At 51.8% G+C, this 23,202-nt stretch overlaps 1 protein-coding gene across 1 annotated transcript in view; it reads left to right on the forward strand.

The window, feature by feature from the left end:
• The window catches only part of LOC144511384 (transforming growth factor beta-1 proprotein-like), a 53,524-nt gene extending 38,531 nt beyond the window's left edge, over window positions 1-14,993 (forward strand). The window contains exons 6-7 of the mRNA XM_078241687.1: window positions 2,070-2,226; window positions 11,821-14,993. Of these exons, the coding sequence (XP_078097813.1) occupies window positions 2,070-2,226; window positions 11,821-11,979 (316 nt within the window). The 3' untranslated portion in view covers window positions 11,980-14,993. The remainder of the gene's footprint in view (window positions 1-2,069; window positions 2,227-11,820) is intronic.
• The last annotated feature ends 8,209 nt before the right edge of the window (window positions 14,994-23,202 follow it).

The following is a 23,202-nucleotide window of genomic DNA, read 5'->3' on the forward strand; positions in this document are numbered from 1 at the left end:
GACGCCGCCTGTTGCCCGGCACTGCGCCCGCTGCCCGGTGCTGCGTCCGCTGCCCGGTGCTGCGCCCTGCGCTGCGCCCGCTGCCTGGCGCTGCGCCTGCTGCCTGGCGCTGCGTCCGCTGCCCTGCATTGTACCCATCATAACAGGACCAGTGAGGAGGAAGACTGTTGTGTACACCTCATGCACAGCAATTAATGAAAGGATCTGACCCGGATATGCATCCATGAGTCCAAAGGCTACGATGCAAAGTTCTGTATGGGACCCTAACCCAACAAATGGGGCGGCATGGTGGCACAGTGGTTGGCACTGCTGCCTCACAGCTCCAGGGACTTGGGTTCAATTCCCAGCTTGGGTGACTGTCTGTGTGGAGTTTGCACGTTCTCCCCGTGTCTGCGTGGGTTTCCTCTGGGTGCTCCGGTTTCCTCCCCCAGTCCAAAGATGTGCGGGTTAGGGTGATTGGATGTGCTAAATTAACCTTAGTGTCCCGGGATGTGATAGGTTAGAGGGATTAGCAGGATAACTAAGCGGGGATGGGGCCTGGGTTATACAAGGCATTGGTGAGGCCGAATTTGGAGTATTGTGTACAGTTTTGGTCACCTAGTTACAGGAAGGATGTAAATAAGATTGAAAGAGTGCAGAGAAGGTTCACAAGGATGTTGCCGGGACTTGAGAAGCTGAGTTACAGAGAGAGATTGAATAGGTTGGGACTTTATTCCCTGGAGCGTAGAAGATTGAGGGGAGATTTGATAGAGGTGTATAAGATTTTGATGGGTATAGATAGAGTGAATGCAAGCAGGCTTTTTCCGCTGAGGCTAGGGGAGAAAAAAACCAGAGGGCATGGGTTAAGGGTGAAAGGAGAAAAGTTTAAAGGGAATATTAGGGGGGGGGCTTCTTCACGCAGAGAGTGGTGGGAGTGTGGAATGAGCTGCCGGATAAAGTGGTAAATGCGGGGTCACTTTTAACATTTAAGAAAAACTTGGACGGGTTCATGGATGAGAGGGGTGTGGAGGGATATGGTCTAAGTGCAGGTCAGTGGGACTAGGCAAAAAATGGTTCGGCACAGACAAGAAGGGCCAAAAGGCCTGTTTCTGAGCTGTAATTTTCTATGGTTCTATGGGTGGGATTGTGGTTGGTGGGCCGAATGGTCTCCTCCTACACCGTTGGGATTCTATAAAATAAAAATCAATCGATCTCACCATTGAAATTCGGTTGAATATTACTGCATTCCAAAGATGTCCAGGTTCGGTGAATTGGCCATGCTAAATTGACCCTAGTGTCAGGGGGATTAGCAAGGTAAACACTATGGGGATAGGGTGGGATTATTGTCAGTGCAGGCTCGATGGGCCAAATGGCCTCCTCCTGCACTGTAGGGATTCTGTGATTGAATATTACTGCTTTGCAGGAGTGGTACCGGACTATATCTGGCACTGAGGAACATAAAGAGAGAATAGCGAGGTGACCAAAGGTTTAAAGGAAGGAGAGTGTGTGGTTGAGGGGGAAGAAAAGTTTCAGGGGGGGTAATTGCAGAGCTTGGGGTCCAGGTAGCTGAAGGCAATGGTGGGACAGTGAAAATTGGGAATGTGCAAATGGCCCGAATTGCAGGAATGTGGAGAGTTCAGGAGGAGCTGGAACAGCTTGCAGAGATAGTTTTCAGTTTTATTTATTAGTGTCACAAGTAGGATGACATTAACGCTGCAATGAAGTTACTGTGAAAATCCCCTGGTCGCCACACTCGTGTTCGGGTTACACTGAGGGAGAATTTAGCACGGCCAATGCACCCTAACCCGCACATCTTTCGGAATGTGGGAGGAAACCGGAGCACCCGGAGGAAACCCACGCAGACACGGGGAGAACGTGCAGACTCCGCACAGACAGTGACCCAAGCCGGGAATCGAACCCAGGTCCCTGGCGCTGTGTGAGGCAGCAGTGCTAACCACTGTGCCACCGTGCCGTGGGGAGAGGGCGGTAAGGATTGAACAGTCTAACAGTCCGAGGTTCGCACTGGACGTATGGAAGAGGTACTTAGATGAGTGTCTTACTAAAATCCTGTATTGTCTTCATTATAACAGAACGAGCGAGGAGAAGAATTGCTGTGTGCGGCCCATGTACATTGACTTCCGAAAGGATCTGAACTGGAAATGGATCCATGAACCCAAAGGCTACTTCGCAAACTTCTGCATGGGTCCCTGTCCATACATCTGGAGCTCAGACACCCAGTACAGCACTGTAAGTATCAGGAGGATCTCCAAGCATCTGAAACCCCAGCTGATCACTGCTTTCCCTCCAGCAGCTCCCTCCATCAGTTTTGATTAGAGTATTATTAATGCCAGCAATTTCACTTCAGGCTCCCAAAGCCCCATCAATCACTCCCAGGACAGGCACAGCACGGGTTTAGATACAGAGTGAAGCTCCCTCGACACTGTCCCCATCAAACACTCCCAGGACAGGTACAGCACGGGGTTAGATACAGAGTAAAGCTCACGCTACACTGTCACCATCAAACACTCCCAGGACAGGTACAGCACGGGGTTAGATACAGAGTAAAGCTCCCTCTACACTGTCCACATCAACACCCACAGGACAGGTACAGCACGGGGTTAGATACAGAGTAAAGCTCCCTCTACACTGTCCCCATCAAACACTCCCAGGACAGGTACAGCACGGGGTTAGATACAGAGTAAAGCTCCCTCTACACTGTCCCCATCAAACACTCCCAGGACAGGTACAGCACGGGGTTAGATACAGAGTAAAGCTCCCTCTACACTGTTCCCATCAATCACGATGTGGAGATGCCGGCGTTGGACTGGGGTAAGCACAGTAAGAAGTGTCACAACACCAGGTTAAAGTCCAACAGGTTTATTTGGTAGGAAATACCATAAGCTTTCGGAGCGCTGCCCCTTCGTCAGATGGAGTGGATATCTGCTCTCAAACAGTGCAAACAGACACAGAAATCAAATTACAGAATACTGATTAGAATGCAAATCTCTACAGCCAGCCAGGTCTTAAATGTACAGACAATGTGGGTGGAGGGAGCATTCAACACAGGTTAAAGAGATGTGTAATGTCTCCAGACAGAACAGCCAGTGAAATTCTGCAAGCCAGGGAGGCAAGCTGTGGGGGTTACTGATAATGTGACAAAAATCCAACATCCCGGTTTAGGCCGTCCTCATGTGTGCGGAACTTGGCTATCAGTTTCTGCTCAGCGACTCTGCGCTGTCGTGTGTCGTGAAGGCCGCCTTGGAGAACGCTTACCTGAAGATCCAAGGCTGAATGCCCGTGACTGCTGAAGTGCTCCCCCACAGGAAGAGAACAGTCTTGCCTGGTGATTGTCGAGCGGTGTTCATTCATCCGTTGTCGTAGCGTCTGCATGGTTTCCCCAATCACTCTCAGGACAGGTACAGCACGGGGTTAGATACAGAGTAAAGCTCCCTCGACACTGTCCCCATCAACACCCACAGGACAGGTACAGCACAGGGTTAGATACAGAGTAAAGCTCCCTCTACACTGTTCCCATCAAACACTCCCAGGACAGGCACAGCACGGGGTTAGATACAGAGTAAAGCTCCCTCTACACTGTTCCCATCAATCACTCCCAGGGCAGGCACAGCACGGGGCTAGATACAGAGTAAAGCTCCCTCTACACTGTTCCCATCAATCACTCCCAGGACAGGCACAGCACGGGGTTAGATACAGAGTAAAGCTCCCTCTACACTGTCCCCATCAAACACTCCCTGGACAGGTACAGCACAGGGTTAGATACAGAGTAAAGCTCCCTCGACACTGTCCCCATCAACACCCACAGGACAGGTACAGCACAGGGTTAGATACAGAGTAAAGCTCCCTCTACACTGTTCCCATCAAACACTCCCAGGACAGGCACAGCACGGGGTTAGATACAGAGTAAAGCTCCCTCTACACTGTTCCCATCAATCACTCCCAGGGCAGGCACAGCACGGGGCTAGATACAGAGTAAAGCTCCCTCTACACTGTTCCCATCAATCACTCCCAGGACAGGCACAGCACGGGGTTAGATACAGAGTAAAGCTCCCTCGACACTGTTCCCATCAAACACTCCCAGGACAGGTACAGCACGGGGTTAGATACAGACTAAAGCTCCCTCGACACTGTCCCCATCAAACACTCCCAGGACAGGTACAGCACGGGGTTAGATACAGAGTAAAGCTCCCTCGACACTGTCCCCATCAAACACTCCCAGGACAGGTACAGCACGGGGTTAGATACAGAGTAAAGCTCCCTCTACACTGTCCCCATCAAACACTCCCAGGACAGGTACAGCACGGGGTTAGATACAGAGTAAAGCTCCCTCTACACTGTCCCCCTCAAACACTCCCAGGAGAGGTACAGCACGGGGTTACAGATTAAAGCTCCCTCTACACTGTCCCCATCAAACACTCCCAGGACAGGTACAGCAAGGGGTTAGATACAGAGTAAAGCTTCCTCGACACTGTCCCCATCAAATACTCCCAGGACAGGCACAGCACGGGGTTAGATACAGAGTAAAGCTCCCTCTACACTGTTCCCATCAATCACTCCCAGGGCAGGCACAGCACGGGGCTAGATACAGAGTAAAGCTCCCTCTACACTGTTCCCATCAATCACTCCCAGGACAGGCACAGCACGGGGTTAGATACAGAGTAAAGCTCCCTCGACACTGTCCCCATCAAACACTCCCTGGACAGGTACAGCACAGGGTTAGATACAGAGTAAAGCTCCCTCGACACTGTCCCCATCAACACCCACAGGACAGGTACAGCACAGGGTTAGATACAGAGTAAAGCTCCCTCTACACTGTTCCCATCAAACACTCCCAGGACAGGCACAGCACGGGGTTAGATACAGAGTAAAGCTCCCTCTACACTGTTCCCATCAATCACTCCCAGGGCAGGCACAGCACGGGGCTAGATACAGAGTAAAGCTCCCTCTACACTGTTCCCATCAATCACTCCCAGGACAGGCACAGCACGGGGTTAGATACAGAGTAAAGCTCCCTCGACACTGTTCCCATCAAACACTCCCAGGACAGGTACAGCACGGGGTTAGATACAGACTAAAGCTCCCTCGACACTGTCCCCATCAAACACTCCCAGGACAGGTACAGCACGGGGTTAGATACAGAGTAAAGCTCCCTCGACACTGTCCCCATCAAACACTCCCAGGACAGGTACAGCACGGGGTTAGATACAGAGTAAAGCTCCCTCTACACTGTCCCCATCAAACACTCCCAGGACAGGTACAGCACGGGGTTAGATACAGAGTAAAGCTCCCTCTACACTGTCCCCCTCAAACACTCCCAGGAGAGGTACAGCACGGGGTTACAGATTAAAGCTCCCTCTACACTGTCCCCATCAAACACTCCCAGGACAGGTACAGCAAGGGGTTAGATACAGAGTAAAGCTTCCTCGACACTGTCCCCATCAAATACTCCCAGGACAGGTACAGCACGGGGTTAGATACAGAGTAAAGCTCCCTCTACACTGTCCCCATCAAACACTCCCAGGACAGGTACAGCACGGGGTTAGTTACAGAGTAAAGCTCCCTCTACACTGTCCCCCTCAAACACTCCCAGGACCGGTACAGCACGGGGTTAGATACAGAGTAAAGCTCCCTCTGCACTGTCCCCCTCAAACACTCCCAGGACAGGTACAGCACGGGGTTAGATACAGAGTAAAGCTCCCTCTACACTGTCCCCATCAAACACTCCCAGGACCGGTACAGCACGGGGTTAGATACAGAGTAAAGCTCCCTCTACACTGTCCCCATCAAACACTCCCAGGACAGGTACAGCACGGGGTTAGATACAGAGTAAAGCTCCCTCTACACTGTCCCCATCAAACACTCCCAGGACCGGTACAGCACGGGGTTAGATACAGAGTAAAGCTCCCTCTACACTGTCCCCATCAAACACTCCCAGGACCGGTACAGCACGGGGTTAGATACAGAGTAAAGCTCCCTCTGCACTTTCCCCCATCAAACACTCCCAGGACCGGTACAGCACGGGGTTACAGATTAAAGCTCTAACTGTGTCCCCAGGAGATATTGAGCCTGATTTATTTTACTATTTTCCAAAAAATGAACCATTTAAAATGTAGTCCAGTTCCACTATCCCACCAGTGCTTAGCTATAACAATGTGACTGATCCTCTCTCTAACCCATTAAATTGGGATAATTAATTAGATCAACACAGTCTAATCCCGTTGTTATTTTATAAACCCATGAAATCGCCCATGTCTACGCTATTCATAATTAAACATACAGGGCGGAATCTTCCTGTCCTGGCTGCCACAGGAATTGTAGTGGGCAGCGAGTGGGGGGGGGGTACCATGCAAAGGTCCACTCACCTTGGGCGGGATTTTCCAGCGTTCGAGGCTGGAAAATCCCTCCCCCAGTCTCCCCTTTTGGTCTAACGAAGGTGTTTTCCATAGAATCCATAGAATCCTACAGTGCAGAAGGAGGCCATTCGGCCCATCGAGTCTGCACCGACCACAATCCCACCCAGGCCCTTTTCCCGTAACCCCACATATTTACCCCGATAATCCCCCAACACTAAGGGTCAACGTAGCAAGGCCAGTCCACCTAATCCGCACTTCTTTGGGAGCGTGGGAGGAAACCGGATGAGCACCCGGAGGAAACCCACACAGACACGGGGGGAATGTGCAGACTCCGCACAAGCGGAGTATCGAGTATAAAAGTTGGAGTGTTATGGTAAGGTTATATAAGGCATTGGTGAGGCCAAATTTGGAGTATTGTGTACAGTTTTGGTCACCTAGTTACAGGAAGGATGTAAATAAGATTGAAAGAGTGCAGAGAAGGTTCACAAGGATGTTGCCGGGACTTGAGAAGCTGAGTTACAGAGAGAGATTGAATAGGTTGGGACTTTATTCCCTGGAGCGTAGGAGATTGAGGGGAGATTTGATAGAGGTGTATAAGATTTTGATGGGTATAGATAGAGTGAATGCAAGCAGGCATTTTCCGCTGAGGCTAGGGGAGAAAAAAACCAGAGGGCATGGGTTATGGGTGAAAGGAGAAAAGTTTAAAGGGAATATTAGGGGGGGCTTCTTCACGCAGAGAGTGGTGGGAGTGTGGAATGAGCTGCCAGATAAAGTGGTAAACACTTTTAACATTTAAGAAAAACTTGGACGGGTTCATGGATGAGAGGGGTGTGGAGGGATATGGTCCAAGTGCAGGTCAGTGGGACTAGGCATAAAATGGTTCGGCACAGACAAGAAGGGCCAAAAGGCCTGTTTCTGAGCTGTAATTTTCTATGGTTCTATGGACAGTGACCCGAGCCGGGAATCGAACCCGGGTCCCTGGCTGCTGTGAGGCAGCAGCGCTAACCCACTGTGCCCCCCCCCCCACGGTTTAAATTTTGGAAATGAATTGTGAGGCCTTCTGCCTTTCCAAAGCCTCAACGTCTGTGCCCAGATGGCGAGGGGACGGAAATGGGACACGATGTGGAACTGAGGCCCAAGTAAGGTTTTTGGTGAGCTGTGTGACATCATCATCCTGCGACAGAAGGCTGTGAAATGACCTCTGCAAACAGGCCTCAGGAAGGATGGCGCACTCATCCTCAAATTCCTTTTAACATGTCGCTAAAATACTAGAGACAGATTTGAGCCGGCAATTGGCTGTTGGGGGAAGCTACTAGACCTTAAAGAGACGTTGTGAGGTGAATGGGATTCCCCCGTTGACTGGTTGGCGCTCAGCACGTTCAAGATTGTTGACTGCTCAGCCCCTTTGAGCTGCTGAATTATTTGATGAGAAAGATTTGGGTTGGATTTGATCAGAACTCTCTCGGGGGGTGGGGAAAGAACATTGGTCAGGCCACGTTTTGAGTCCCGGGTACAATTCTGGTCGCCCTGCTTTATGTTATTAAACTGGAAAGGGTGCAAGAAAGATTTACAAGGATGTTACCGGAACTGGAAGGTTTGAATTATAAGGATAGGCCGGGACTTTTTTCTCTGGAGTGTGGGAGGATGAGGGGGTGACCTTCTAGAGGTCGATAAAATCATGAGGGGCAGAGATAAGGTGAATAGACAAAGGCTTTTCCCCAAGGTAGGCGTGCCCAAAACTAGAGGGCATAGGTTTGAGGGGAAAGGGGGCCTGAGGGTGACTTTTTCGCACAGAGGGTGGTGGGTATATTGAATGAGCTGCCAGAGGAGATGGTAGAGGCATCATTTAATTGGACAGGTACATGGATGGGAAAGGTTTAGAGGAATGTGGGCCAAACACAGGCAAATGGGACTAGTTCAGTTTAGGAAATCTGGTCGGCACGTACGAGTTGGGCCGAAGGGCCTGTTTCCGTGCTGTATATCTCTATGGCTCTATAACAGTGGCTGGGATTTTCCTCTGGCAGAATTTTCTAGTCCTGCTGAAGGCAACCACACACCGCCCCCCCCCCCCCTCTTCCCCCACGGCTCAGCTGGTGAACAGCGTAAATTGCCATTGAGTTCGGCGGGACTGGAAGACTCAGCTGTTGGACAATGGCACGTCGCCTCTGGAAAACACTACGGGGGGAGGGGAAGAGGTGGTGGAAAACCTCGGTAACTTCTGTTCGGCGCAGGCCATGAGTGAACACTGAGGGGCAGGACGGTCCGGCCCTTCCTGCCGGCAGGGTCTTCCAGTCCCGCCGAAGGCGGCCCCCTCGCCGTGGGTTACCTGGCGGAGGGACAGGCGAACCATGCAAAACACCGGAGACACCAGCGGGGACTGGAAGATCTCAATGGCGAGCTCTCCCTCTACCGCTGGAAAACATACTGGATGGCGGGGCTGGAAATCCGCACCTTGGGGAGTGATGCTTCGAGATCGATAGCAGTGGGCACATTAACTGGCGCAGAACCACATGTACACACTCACTCACACACACACAGTTTTGTGTTGTGTTTCTATAGCTCTTGGGGCTAAAGGGATGGACGGATGTAGAGGGGGGATTAGGATATTGAATTCGATGATCAGTCATGATCAAAATGAATGGGGGAGCAGGCTCGAAGGGCCGAATGGCCTCCTCCTGCTTCTAGTTTCTATGAAACACTTAACCAAGCTAGTGATCAAATCTAACATGCCTACAGCTTTTATATAGAGAACAAAGACTGTTGAAAATTGAGCAACTGAGGCCAGGTTTGATAGAGACGGTGGCACATTTTTGCTTTCGATTCTACACTCCGTCAGTGTTTAAATGTCTAAATGTAGCAATGCCCGGATTCTCTAATGCAGAGATACCGGGGCTGTCCCCACACTGGAAGCTCCGGGGAATTTCCTCTGCCTTCGACTTTCCCCGAACGCTCCCTCTGTGAAAGCAGAAACGTCTCCTCTCCTTAGCCGGGTTTTCCCGAGCGCTCCAGCCTTTTCCTCCTGTTGCCATGGAGCTGACCTGCTTCAGGTTTTTACAGAGAAACAGCCACTCGTGCCACAGTGGGTCAGCGCTGCTGCCTCACTGCACCAGGGGCCCGGGTTCGATTCCCGGCTTTGGGTCACTGCCTGTGCGGAGTCTGCACGTTCTCCCCGTGTCTGCGTGGGTTTCCTCCGGGTGCCCTGGCTTCCCCCCACAGTCCGAAAGACGTGCTGGTTAGGGTGCATTGGCCGTGCTAAATTCTCCCTCCAGTGTAACCCGGACAGGAGTGTGGCGACTCGGGGATTTTCACAGTAACTTCATTGCTGTGTTAATGTAAGCCGACTTGTGACACGAAGAAATAAACTTTAAAAACAGCTTGTTACTACATACGAACAGCTGGTGTAGGCCATTCAGCCCATCGAGCCTGCTCCGCCATTTAACAAGACCATGGCTGATTTAATAGTGACCTCCCAACTGCATCCCGCCTACCCCCCGATAACCTTTCGCTCCCTCGCTTACCAAGAATCTATCCATCTCTACCTTCAAAATATCCAAAGACTCCAATTCCTCCACCTTCTGAGACAGAGAGTTCCAGAGACTCCCCACCCTCTGGCAGGAATCATTTGTCTGATCTCCGCCTTGCCCCTTATTTTTAAACAGTGACCCCCACCCCCCCCCCCCCAGTTCTAGATTCTCCCACAAGAGGAAACATCCTCTCCACATCCACCCTGCCAAAACCCTTCCGGATTTTATATCTTTCGATCGAGTTGTCTCTTACTCTTCCAAACTCCAGCAGACGCAGGCCCAAACTCTCCAACCCTTCCTCAGAGGCCAACCCGCCCAGTCCTGGTATGAGTCCAGTAAACCTTCTCTGACCTCCTCCCAACGCATTGACATCCTAGAACTGTGTTCATTTAAATCGTTGCTCGTTTGTGTCTTCATCCCATTTACCTGTCTTTGCTTCACCTCCTGGGATATCCCTCCATCGCAAATCAGTGCAGACAGATTCAGTTATTTTCCAGCTTTTTGGGTAGTGTTCCCGGTTCCCACTCTCCTCCGTGCAAAGAAATACTTCCTGATGTCACTCCTGAACCAAATGGTTCTAATTTTAAGATGATGTCCAACTCCCAGGACAGGGACAGCACGGGGTTAGATACAGAGTAAAGCTCCCTCTACACTGTCCCCATCAAACACTCCCAGGACAGGTACAGCACGGGGTTAGATACAGAGTAAAGCTCCCTCTACACTGTCCACCATCAAACACTCCCAGGACAGGTACAGCACGGGGTTAGATACAGAGTAAAGCTCCCTCTACACTGTCCCCATCAAACACTCCCAGGACAGGTACAGCACGGGGTAAGATACAGAGTAAAGCTCCCTCTACACTGTCCCCATCAAACACTCCCAGCACAGTTACAGCACGGGGTTAGATACAGAGTAAAGCTCCCTTTATACAGTCCCCATCAAACACTCCCAGGACAGGTACAGCACGGGGTTAGATACAGAGTAAAGCTCCCTCTACACTGTCCCCATCAAACACTCCCAGGACAGGTACAGCACGGGGTTAGATACAGAGTAAAGCTCCCTCTACACTGTCCCCCATCAAACACTCCCAGGACAGGTACAGCACGGGGTTAGATACAGAGTAAAGCTCCCTCTACACTGTCCCCCAATCAAACACTCCCAGCACAGTTACAGCACGGGGTTAGATACAGAGTAAAGCTCCCTCTACACTGTCCCCATCAAACACTCCCAGGACAGGGACAGCACGGGGTTAGATACAGAGTATAGCTCCCTCTACACTGTCCCCATCAAACAGTCCCAGCACAGTTACAGCACGGGGTTAGATACAGAGTAAAGCTCCCTTTATACAGTCCCCATCAAACACTCCCAGGACAGGTACAGCACGGGGTTAGATACAGAGTAAAGCTCCCTCTACACTGTCCCCATCAAACACTCCCAGGACCGGTACAGCACGGGTTTAGATACAGAGTAAAGCTCCCTCTACACTGTCCCCCATCAAACACTCCCAGGACAGGTACAGCACGGAGTTAGATACAGAGTAAATCTCCCTCTACACTGTCCCCATCAAACACTCCCAGGACAGGTACAGCACGGAGTTAGATACAGAGTAAAGCTCCCTCTACACTGTCCCCATCAAATATTCCCAGGACAGGTACAGCACGGGGTTAGGTAGAGTAAAGCTCCCTCTCCACTGTCCCCATCAAACACTCCCAGGACAGGTACAGCACGGGGATAGATACGGTGCGTGAGTGTGTGCTTGCTTGCGGGTACATGTGAGTATGTGTCTACTGCGCACCAATTTGTGGTCTTACCAAGGTTCTGTCTAAGTGTTTTAAATCTCGATGGAAAGACATGATTGAGGATTGGTGGAGCACTTGCCAATGTTTGTCCACGTGCATTTAGTATGAAGCCTAATAAGGTTACCACATCTCTCCTTTCCTTGCAAGGTCTTGGCTTTGTACAACTTGCACAACCCCGGCGGGTCTGCGTCGCCTTGCTGTGTGCCCCAGGTCCTGGAGCCTCTGCCCATCCTCTACTACGTCGGCCGACAGCCCAAGGTGGAGCAGCTGTCCAACATGGTGGTGAAATCGTGCAAGTGCAGCTGAGGATCGAGCAGAGGAGCCCAGTGCCAGGAAAATCCAGGGGCAGAAACATCGACCCAGCTCATCAAAGCCTCTCGGTGGATTCTATCCGTGTGGACAAACCCGACATATGACTCGTGTGAAAATAGAGGATCTCTGTTTGTTTTTTCCCCTTGTTCAATGACAGAACGTAACTGACTAATTCCTGGGGCAGTCTGACTCATTGCTGTCGGCTCCAGAATTCCAGTTCAGGCACAGCTCTAGGTTGGAGAATGACTTTTTTTTTTTAGTGTTTTTTTTATATTTTTTAAATGACGGACCTTCCTATAATTTATAAATCTAGGGCTCTTTTTTTGTGGACTGGATTGTTCTAGAACTTGCCTCCCGTTAATTTACCACATCCCACACAGTAGGCCTTAGGCTTCGAAGGCACCCATTGAATCGTGGACGGACAGTCTCCTGAAGGCCGCAGCACGTTTTACCAGAACCTGTCATCATGCTCCATGAATTTGCCTTCAAACCCGCTGATTAATGGGGAAGCGAGTCACTGAGATCCAGGAGAGGGGGAGGGAGGGGGGGGGGGGAGGGGGGGTGAACTTCTCTCAAATAGGGCAGCATTTTACCCTGTCTTGCTGCAGGACTGGGCCAAAGGCCTCAGGCCGGCGGGTAAAACAGATCTTAAAAAAAAAAGCAAAAGTAACGGAAAGCGAAACGTGGTTTACGGGATGACGGACTGAATGCGTCAAAAATCAGCTTGACGAGGGTAAAGAAGCCATTTTGAAACGAGCCAGAGTGGGAGGACATCAAGCACTTGGAAACAAGGCCCTAACAAAGAGGGATGGGTTTGGGGAAGGTTGGGATTGAAAGTCAAACTCCTTGTTAGCACCGTCCAGTCCGTTCTGAAGATTTCATTGAGTCCCGGAGTCTCAAGGCTGCAAACTGGATAAAGGCCGCAGTCCGCCATGTTGATTTGCGAAATGCGCCGCCATCTTTTTCCCAACAAACCAGCGGCCATCTTTATCCAGGTCATCGATTCTCAATGTTCCGCATCTGTATATTTCATAGGGAGGAGAGAAACTGCTCATGACGAACTTTCCGGGATGTTCCGTTGGTATCGAACCCCGAGAAAGTTAAGCTCGCACGTGATGAATTGCCCTCTGTCTCCGCCACTATTGTATGTGGATTCACATCTTTCGAATGCGATGTTGCTTCCTGAACCCCCTGAACTGAATTGGATCCATTGTTTGAACTTCATGATGCACTGGCGTGGTTGCTCCCCCCCCCCCCCCCCTCCCCGAAACGATTGGCACGGTCCACCCCTTTTGCGATGGTCCTGGGCTGGGATAAGCCTGGGGGGAGGGGGGGGGGGTTGGCGTTTGTGAGCAACCACCCACCCACCAACGCCTCCCGTTGTGCCCAGAATGACTTCGAATCCGGAATATCCCCAACTCAACACTGGAGCTCGTCTCTCAGAGCCCCGAGGGGGCTTTGCGTCGCCCGATTCCATTCCGTTCGCCGCTCCTCCCCTTTGTCCTGTGGATTTCTGACTCTCTCCCAGAAGGCGGAAGGCCCCAGCTCCATCCTGCTGGGATACGAGAGAGGAACCCTTAACTCCATAATTACTTCTGCCGAGCAGTCGCGGGGTCTGGAACCTTCCAAATGGCAGCCACACGCGACCCATAAGGGACTTCAGACTGCCAAGAGAATAATCTTTAAACAAAAAGAAAACGGTGTTAAAATGTTCATTGGACGTGTAGACTTTGGCTAATGGTTTTGAATTTGGTTTGTTGGGCCTAGTAGTCATTGGGTTGATGGCAATAAGGAATGTGAGGTTAAATGATATCTGTGCAGTTTGATCCAGGCTCCAGATTCTCCCTGTCCACCGGTGATCCTTCCAGTAACATGTGCTCCATTTTATCCGTCATTAATTAAGGATTTAATGGCTTTGTCTATCTCCTGCCCCCTCACCCCTGCGCCTCGCGGGCTAATCAAGTGGAGGGGTGTTTGGGAAGATGCCTTTGAACCAGTGGGTAGGCCAACATTACTCTGCGCTCCTCCTGACACAGGGTGGGTTGCTCTGACCTGCGGCTGAGAGAAAGGAAAACTTGTTTCCCACCGGAGTACGTAGATCGGACCATCCTGCAGCCCCCCCCCACAATGTCCTCTATCCCACACTGGAGCAGAACCAGATTCCCATTGGGTAACTGATACCCACGGGTTAGTGACGTCAAAAAAGTGGCTATTTCAACTCTGAAGAAACCATAAGTGGCATCATCTTGCTTTTTATTCGTACGGCCAAGCCAGCTTTCATTGCTCATCCCCAGTTGCCCTTCAGAACACCCACAGCTTTCACTTTTGTACCTTTTGGATACAACTGAGTGGCTTGCTAGTCCATCTCAGAGGGGCATTTAAGAGTCAACCACATTGCTGTGGCTCTGGAGTCGCATGTAGGCCAGACGGGGTAAGGACGGCAGATTTCCTTCGTAAGGGACATTAGTGAACCAGATGGGTTTTTCCGACAATGGTTTCATGGTCATCAGTAGATTCGTAATTCCAGATTTTTTTTTATTGAATTCAAATTTGTTTTTGGGTCCCCAGAGCATTACCCCGGCTCTCTGAATTACTAATTCACTGACTATACCGCTCCACCACTGCCTCCCCACATCTGCCCCATTTTCCAACTGGGTTTCCCACTTGTGTGACTGGGGAAGGGGAAGCAATGACCCCCCCCCCCCCCCGAGGCCTCATCCCTATCTCTGTAATCTCCTCCCCCCCCCCCGAGGCCTCATCCCTATCTCTGTAATCTCCTCCGGTCTTACACCTCTCCCGAGTTCTCCTGGAATCCTGGTCCCTTGAACATGTTTGATTTCCTTCCTCTACCTTTACCCGGCGACATCCTGAATCTCCGGAATTCCCTCTCCGCCCCGCCCACCTCCCTTTCTTCCTTAAAAATACTTCGGAAAACCTACCTCTTGGACTAAGTTTTTAGCCGTCTACTCGTTGGGAGTTCAGAAGGATGAGGGGGGGCGGGGGGGGGGGGGGGGTGATCTCATTGAAACTTACAGAATACTGAAAGGCCTGGATAGAGTGGACGTGGGGAAGATGTTTCCATTAGTCGGAGAGACTCGGATCCGAGGGCACAGCCTCAGAGTAAAGGGACAACCCTTTAGAACCGAGATGAGGAGGAATTTCTTCAGCCAGAGGGTGGTGAGTCTGTGGAATTCATTGCCACAGAAGGGGGCAATTTACTGAGTTGCCCCAGAAGGGGGCAATTTACTGAGTTGCCCCAGAAGGGGGCAATTTACTGAGTTGCCAGAGACATTAAAGGGCGCCAAAGTGAACAATGTCAAATCCAGTGATCGGAGCCTGTTGATGGCCGGGTGGTGGAGGGATGGGGGGGGGGGGGGGCTTCACAGACCCTGTGACCCCTTTAGTACAGTCGCAAACAAGCCGACCCTTCCCGAGCCAGGAGGGAATCGCCCCACAGAACCACCTGCATTTTAAGGTTAAACCTCAGCATGTCTGACTGCCGCTGATGGGTTTAAGCGGTGGGTATAACGAGAGACTGAGGGGGAACCCAGGACAGGATTTCTGTCCCGAGGCCTCCGCCCTCTTTGACTCAGATCCCAGTCTCGGGTCACCTCACCGACAGAACACTATTCCTCGCCAGGCCACCGGCAAGCGCTTCTGGAATGTTCTCTCGTTACCGAGAACGGCCTCTTTGTTATTGCCGCACAACTAAAAGGTCGACTCACTTGGGCCTCTGAACTGTTCACATCCCCTGTCCCAACACCAGGGGAACCACTCCGTGCTGCTGTTATCACTGAGAATGAAATGTTATCGTGTGGATCCCACAGGAAAGGGAAGCCTCCATTCACACTGGGTCATACGAGCTCTCTGCATCGACTTACACCCTCGTTAATCTTTCATCCAAAACCCGAAACCTTTAGACCTCCTGTCAGGAGTGTCAGCTGTGGCCCTCACAGGGCCTTGAGTTCAAATCCATCTCCAAGGCCAGAACCCGCCAACATCCAGGCTGACATTCCAATGTCGGACTGAGGGAGTGCCGCACTGCCAGTGCTGTACCGAGGGAGTGCCGCACTGCCAGTGCTGTACCGAGGGAGTGCCGCACTGCCAGTGCTGTACCGAGGGAGTGCCGCACTGTCAGTGCTGTACCGAGGGAGTGCCGCATTGCCAGTGCTGTACCGAGGGAGTGCCGCATTGCCAGTGCTGTACCGAGGGAGTGCCGCACTGCCAGTGCTGTACCGAGGGAGTGCCGCACTGCCAGTGCTGTACCGAGGGAGTGCCGCATTGCCAGTGCTGTACCGAGGGAGTGCCGCACTGCCAGTGCTGTACCGAGGGAGTGCCGCACTGCCAGTGCTGTACCGAGGGAGTGCCGCATTGCCAGTGCTGTACCGAGGGAGTGCCGCACTGCCAGTGCTGTACCGAGGGAGTGCCGCACTGCCAGTGCTGTACCGAGGGAGTGCCGCACTGCCAGTGCTGTACCGAGGGAGTGCCGCACTGCCAGTGCTGTACCGAGGGAGTGCCGCGCTGCCAGTGCTGTACCGAGGGAGTGCCGCGCTGCCAGTGCTGTACCGAGGGAGTGCCGCACTGTCAGTGCCAGACCGAGAGAGTGCAGCGCTGCCAGTGCCAGACCGAGAGAGTGCAGCGCTGCCAGTGCCAGACCGAGTGAGTGCAGCACTGCCAGTGCTGTACCGAGGGAGTGCCGCACTGCCAGTGCTGTACCGAGGGAGTGCCGCACTGCCAGTGCCGGACCGAGGGAGTGCAGCATTGCCAGTGCCGTACCGAGGGAGTGCAGCACTGCCAGTGCCGGACCGAGGGAGTGCCGCACTGCCAGTGCCGGACCGAGGGAGTGCCGCACTGTCAGTGCTGTACCGAGGGAGTGCCGCACTGCCAGTGCCGGACCGAGGGAGTGCAGCACTGCCAGTGCTGTACCGAGGGAGTGCCGCACTGCCAGTGCCGGACCGAGGGAGTGCCGCACTGCCAGTGCCGTACCGAGGGAGTGCAGCACTGCCAGTGCCGGACTGAGAGAGTGCAATGCTGCCAGTGCCGTACCGAGGGAGTGCCACACTGGATGTGACATCATACTGAGGCTGCTGGGTGGATATGAAAAATCCCTGGTCACTATTTCGGAGAAGGGGAGTTCTCCCAGCGAACTAGCCGACAATCACCCCCAAAAAACACCAAATAAACCAAGTTAATTGGATGCTTATCACATTGCTGTCTGTGGGAGATGGCTGTGCGCAGATTAGCCCCTACACTTCCTCCATTACAACACTGATTGGCCGTAAATGAGACTGGGTGGCCTTGAAAGGCGCTATATAAGTGCAAGTTTCTCCATTCCCCGACAGGAATCTCCAGGAGGTCACGATGAACACAGCCCAGCCGAGGGTTCGGTCCCACCCAGTGTGGAGACTGATCCCACGGGCGGAATTTTCCAGCCCCTCCCCCCATGGCGGGGAGGGCCAATCATTGGCTGGCGTGGGATATTCCATTCCCGTTGTTCGCGCCCCCCCCCCCCCTCTGCCATCGGTGGTTGGGGGCAGGTGGGGGGGTCACTATCGGCCGGACCAGAGGGTCCCGCCAAGGGGAAGAGGCAAAATATTTTTGCCCATGTTCAGAGTGTCTTTGATGCGTGACTGCATGGACACGTGACACTTTGGGGCTGCCGTAGACTAAAGGGCGCGTAGGAGGGGAAAAAATAGGCCCAACAGAGGGTCTCTGATGTGGTCCATACTGGAATGTGTGGGGCAGCAGTATTGTACCTGGTACACATTCCCAACACCACTCCCACTGTCAGCCCGAGGATTGGGAATGGGTAAAGGAGTTCTTTTATTCGCAGAACATTCATAGAATCCCTACAGTGCAGAAGGAGGCCATTTGGCCCATCGAGTCTGCACCGACCACAATCCCACCCAGGCCCTACCCCTGTAACCCCACACGGCACAGTGGGTTAGCACTGCTGCCTCACAGCGCCAGGGACCCGGTTCGATTCCCGGCTTGGGTCACTGTCTGTGCGGAGTCTGCACATTCTCCCCGTGTCTGCGTGGGTTTCCTCCGGGTGCTCCGGTTTCCTCCCACAGTCCAAAAGACGTGCTGGTTAGGTGCATTGGCCGTGCTAAATTCTCCCTCAGTGTACCCGAACAGGCGCCGGAGTGTGGCGACTAGGGGATTTTCACAGTAACTTCACTGCAGTGTTAATGTAACCCTAGTTGTGACGCGAATAAATAAACTTTAAAATTTATCCTGCTAATTGGCTTGACACTAAGGGTCAATTTAGCACAGCCAATCCACCTAACCCGCGCATCTTTGGAGTGCGGGGGGAAACTGGAGCACCCGGAGGAAACCCACGCAGACACGAGGAGAATGTGCAAACTCCACGCAGACAGTGACCCGAGGCCGAAATCGAACCCGGGTCCCTGGCGCTGTGAGGCAGCGGTGCTAACCACTGTGCCAGTGTGACGCGAGGCTCAGAGCTGGTGTTGGGCCTGGAGCTATGGCACAATCGGGGGAATGGTGCTGTCTCGATGGGCTTCACATTGGCTTAACAAATGACCATTTAAATCGTGTCCAACTCTCCCCTCTCTCAGTGCCAGGAGCCTTTGACCCAGGTGGTCCCTGTTGTCAGCATTTGCTGCCACTTTGTGCGGCTCTGCTTTGGTGAGGAGTGTTCCGGGTCCATCCTCTGGGAAGATGCGTCTTCAGAGCATCAACCCTACTCTCGGGGCAGTGCGAGCACTTGTTCCTTCCCTTCACGTTGCTAGGCTCTCGTGCAGGGACCGCTCTGGCGGAGTTGAGTTGAGCTGGCTCACTAACGCACCGAGGGACACACGGCCAGAAGGGGACTTGGCACTGAGGCAGCAACAGCACAAACTCCCCGTCCTATCTCACTGCGCTGGGCGCAGGCGGGAGGCTGCGTTCCTCGCTCTGTCTCTCACACTTCACCCAAAGTGGATGCTTCAGTTGTTTTCGAATCACAGTCACATTTGGAACATATTTTAACAGTTTTGAAATGAGGAAAATCTGAAACTCTTTCTAGCACGGTAAATCAGCTCTGGGAAGGTGTGTGTGTGTGGGGGTGTGTGTATAACTGTGTGATTGTGTGTGTGCATATGTAACAGTGTGTGTGTTCATGCGTGTAACGGAGTGTGTGTGAGTGCACATGTCAGAGTTGGGATGTGTGTGTGTGTATGTGCACGCGCGTGTAACTGTGTGTGTGTGTGTGACTGCATATGTTAGAGTGAGTGTGTGTGTGTGTGTGTCACAGAGCGGGTGTGAGTGCGTGTGTGACTGCGTGTGCGTGTCTGTGTGTGCGCGCGTGACTGCGCATGTGTGTGTGTGAGAGACCGCGTGTGCGTGTCTGTGTGTGTGTCTGCGTGTGCGTGTCTGTGCGCGTGCGTGTGTGTGACTGCGTGTGTGTGAGACTGCGCGTGCGTGCGTGTGTGTGAGACTGCGCGTGTGTGTGTGACTGCGCATGTCTGTGTGTGTGTGTGAGAGACCGCGTGTGTGTGTCTGTGTGTGTGTCTGCGTGTGCGTGTCTGTGCGCGTGCGTGTGTGTGACTGCATGTGTGTGAGACTGCGCGTGCGTGCGTGTGTGTGAGACTGCGCGTGTGTGTGTGACTGCGCATGTCTGTGTGTGTGTGAGACTGCGCATGCGTGTCTGTGTGTGTGAGACTGCGTGAGCGTGTCGGTGTGTGTGCGCGTGACTGCGCATGTGTGTGTGTGAGACTGCGCGTGCATGCGTGTGTGTGAGACTGCGCGTGTGTGTGTGACTGCGCATGTCTGTGTGTGTGTGTGTGAGACTGCGCATGCGTGTCTGTGTGTGTGTGACTGCGCATGTCTGTGTGTGTGTGTGAGACTGCCAATGCGTGTCTGTGTGTGTGAGACTGCGTGTGCGTGTCGGTGTGTGTGTGACTGCGCATGTCTGTGTGTGTGTGTGTGTGAGACTGCGCATGCGTGTCTGTGTGTGTGAGACTGCGTGTGCGTGTCGGTGTGTGTGCACGTGACTGCGCATGTGTGTGTGTGTGAGACTGCATGTGTGTGTGTGTGACTGCGCATGTCTATGTTTGTGTGTGTGAGACTGCGTGTGTGTGACTGCGCATGTCTGTATGTGTGTGTGTGTGTCTGTGTGTGTGTCTGTGTGTGTGTGACTGCGTGTGACTGCACATGTCTCTGTGTGTCTCTGTCTCTATTCAAACCGCATCGCTGATCACTGAAGGTTTAAGGAGTTTGCGACCTATGTCGCCAACCCTTTTTCGTGACTTGGTTTAAAATCCGGTGGCCCCATTGGGAAAAAACCCTGACTTTCCTTTTAAAACGACACACAAAATGGTGTTTCACAATGAAATAAATACAAGTTCCTTTGTAAGCAACCTTTGATCCCTTTTCCGTATTGGTTCAGTATTATGAAAGTTCCAAGCTGTCTCCTGTAATGGTCTCACCTTCTCCCCCCACACTGTGTTTTGAATGTTTTTAATGTATAAAACCACAATTGTAAATAGTTAATAAAGAATTTTACAGATGCCTGCAGACCGCTTGCTCTTTTATTCTCCAAACCCTGATCTCCTCAACCCCTCAGAGGGCTGTGATTAAAGGTTTTACAGATATTTCGCCCTACCCTACACTTCAGCAAGGGTCTATCTATATCTCCCTATACAATATTAAAAATTTTAATTTGCACATACATGTTATCAATTTTCCATTGTAAGTTCCTACATTCACAGTTATGATGGCAGCTATGTATGTAAACATGTCACGTTGTAATTACACACTCCCAACAAGTAGGGGCATTGTAATGGTTATTTTTAAATTATTAATTCGTGCCCATCCCTAGTTGCCTGAGGGCAGTTGAGAGTCACATGTAGGCCGGACGGATAAGGACGGCAGATTTCCTTCCCTAAAGGACATTAGTGAACCAGATGGGTTTTCCCCACAATGACACTAGTTTCATGGTCATCAGTAGATTCTAAATTCCAGATATATTTTATTGAATTCAAATTCTTCCATCTGCCGTCGCGGGATTCGAATCCGAATTCTAGTTCCCAGAACATTAGCTGAGTTTCTGGATAGTAGTGTAGCGATAATACCACTGGGCCATCACCTCCCCTAGGATCATAGAATCCCTACAGTGCAGAAGGAGGCCATTTGGCCCATCGAGCTTGCGCCAAGGGACATTAGTGAACCAACGGGGTTTTCTGACAATCGACAATGGTTTCATGGTCATCAGTAGATTCTTAATTCCAGATATTTTTTATTGAGTTCAAATTCCACCATCTGCCGTGGCGGGATTCGAACCCGGGTCCCATAAGACCATAAGACATAGGAGCGGAAGTAAGGCCATTCGGCCCATCGAGTCCACTCCACCATTCAATCATGGTTGATTTCAACTCCATTTACCCGCTCTCTCCCCATAGCCCTTAATTCCTCGAGAAATCAAGAATTTATCAATTTCTGTCTTGAAGACGCTCAACGTCTCGGCCTCCACAGCCCTCTGTGGCAATGAATTCCACAGAGCCACCACTCTCTGGCTGAAGAAATTTCTCCTCATCTCTGTTCTAAAGTGACTCCCTTTTATTCTAAGGCTGTGCCCCCGCGTCCTAGTCTCCCCTGCTAATGGAAACAACTTCCCTACGTCCATCCTATCTAAGCCGTTCATTATCTTGTAAGTTTCTATCAGATCTCCCCTCAACCTCCTAAACTCCAATGAATATAATCCCACGATCCTCAGACGTTCATCGTATGTCAGGCCTACCATTCCTGGGTCCCCCAGAACATTAGCTGAGTTTCTGGATTAATTGTCTGGCGACAATACCAGCAGCATGACAATCGGGTGATCCCATGATACATGCGGAAATAGAATGCACATATATCAAAATGAGGGCAGTATATCTAACCCTAATGGGGTTGGAGTTACACTGGAGGCACATTGTTAATATTCTGTCCTGCAAGGCTGTTCTATCATTCAATAAGATCAAGGTTAATTTTATTCTTTTATGGGATGTGGGCATCGCTGGCTGGGCCAGCATTCCTTGCCCATTCCTAATTGCCCCTTGAGCAGGGATCTACCACCCTTGTCCTTCTAGATGGTAGAGGTCGTGGGCTTCCGAACAAGCGGGGCTGCTTTGCCCTGGATGGTGTTGAGCTTTGAGAGTTGTTGGAGCTGCACCCATCCAGGCACGTGGGGAGTATTCCATCACACCTTCAACCACTGCCTGTGGTAGCAAGATCCAAATTCTCACCACACTTTGGGTAATTAAAAATAAAGTCAATGGCTGGAATTTTACCCCCCCCCCCCCCCTCCGGGACTCGGAGCGGGCGAGAGGTGGAGCATGGCAAGTTCCGTTAACCTTGGGCAGGATTTTACGCTTTCAGGACCAGCTCAATAGGTCTGTCGAGGGCCTCTGGGTCTCATCATGACTTTGATCACTGTTCCTTGGCATCCCCTCCCCCAACCCCTTCCAAGGTGGTCTAGACGGTGGAAAGCCAAAGAAGCCTCAAACGTTGGCCACACATACCCCTCGGAGGGTTGTGAGGAGGTGGAGGAAATTAGAATCCTAGATTTCCTACAGTGCAGAAGGAGGCCATTCAGCCCATCGAGTCGGCACCAACTCTCCGAAAGAGCATCTTACCCAGGCCAAACCCTCTGCCATATTGGCATTTACCATGGCCAATGCACCTAACCAACACATCTTGAGACATCAAGGGGCAATTTAGCATAGCCAATCCACCTAACCTGCCCAGCTTTGGACACTAAGGAGCAATTTAGCATGGCCAATCCACCGAACCTGCACAGCTTTGGACACTAAGGGGCAATTTACCATGGCCAACCCACCTAACCTGCACATCTTGGGACAGTAAGGGGCAATTTAGCATAGCCAATCCACCTAACCTGCACATCTTTAGACACTAAGGGGCAATTTAGAATGGCCAATCCACCTAACCTACACATCTTGGGACACTAAGGGGAATTTAGTATGGCCAATCCACCTAACTTGCACATCTTTGGAGTGTGGGAGGAAACCGGAGCACCCGGAGGAAACCCACGCAGACATGGGGAGAACGTGCAAACTCCACACAGACACAGCCACCCAAGGCCAGAATTGAACCCGGGTCCCTGGCACTGTGAGGCAGCAGTGCTAACCACTGTGCTGCCCACTGTGTAAATGACAGAAACAGGGAGGGTTGTGGCCAAGGAGAGATCTGAAAAGGACTGGAAAGCGGTGTAAA

Source organism: Mustelus asterias, chromosome 24 (genome assembly GCF_964213995.1).
Source record: "Mustelus asterias chromosome 24, sMusAst1.hap1.1, whole genome shotgun sequence".
Classification (NCBI taxonomy): Eukaryota; Metazoa; Chordata; class Chondrichthyes; order Carcharhiniformes; family Triakidae; genus Mustelus; species Mustelus asterias.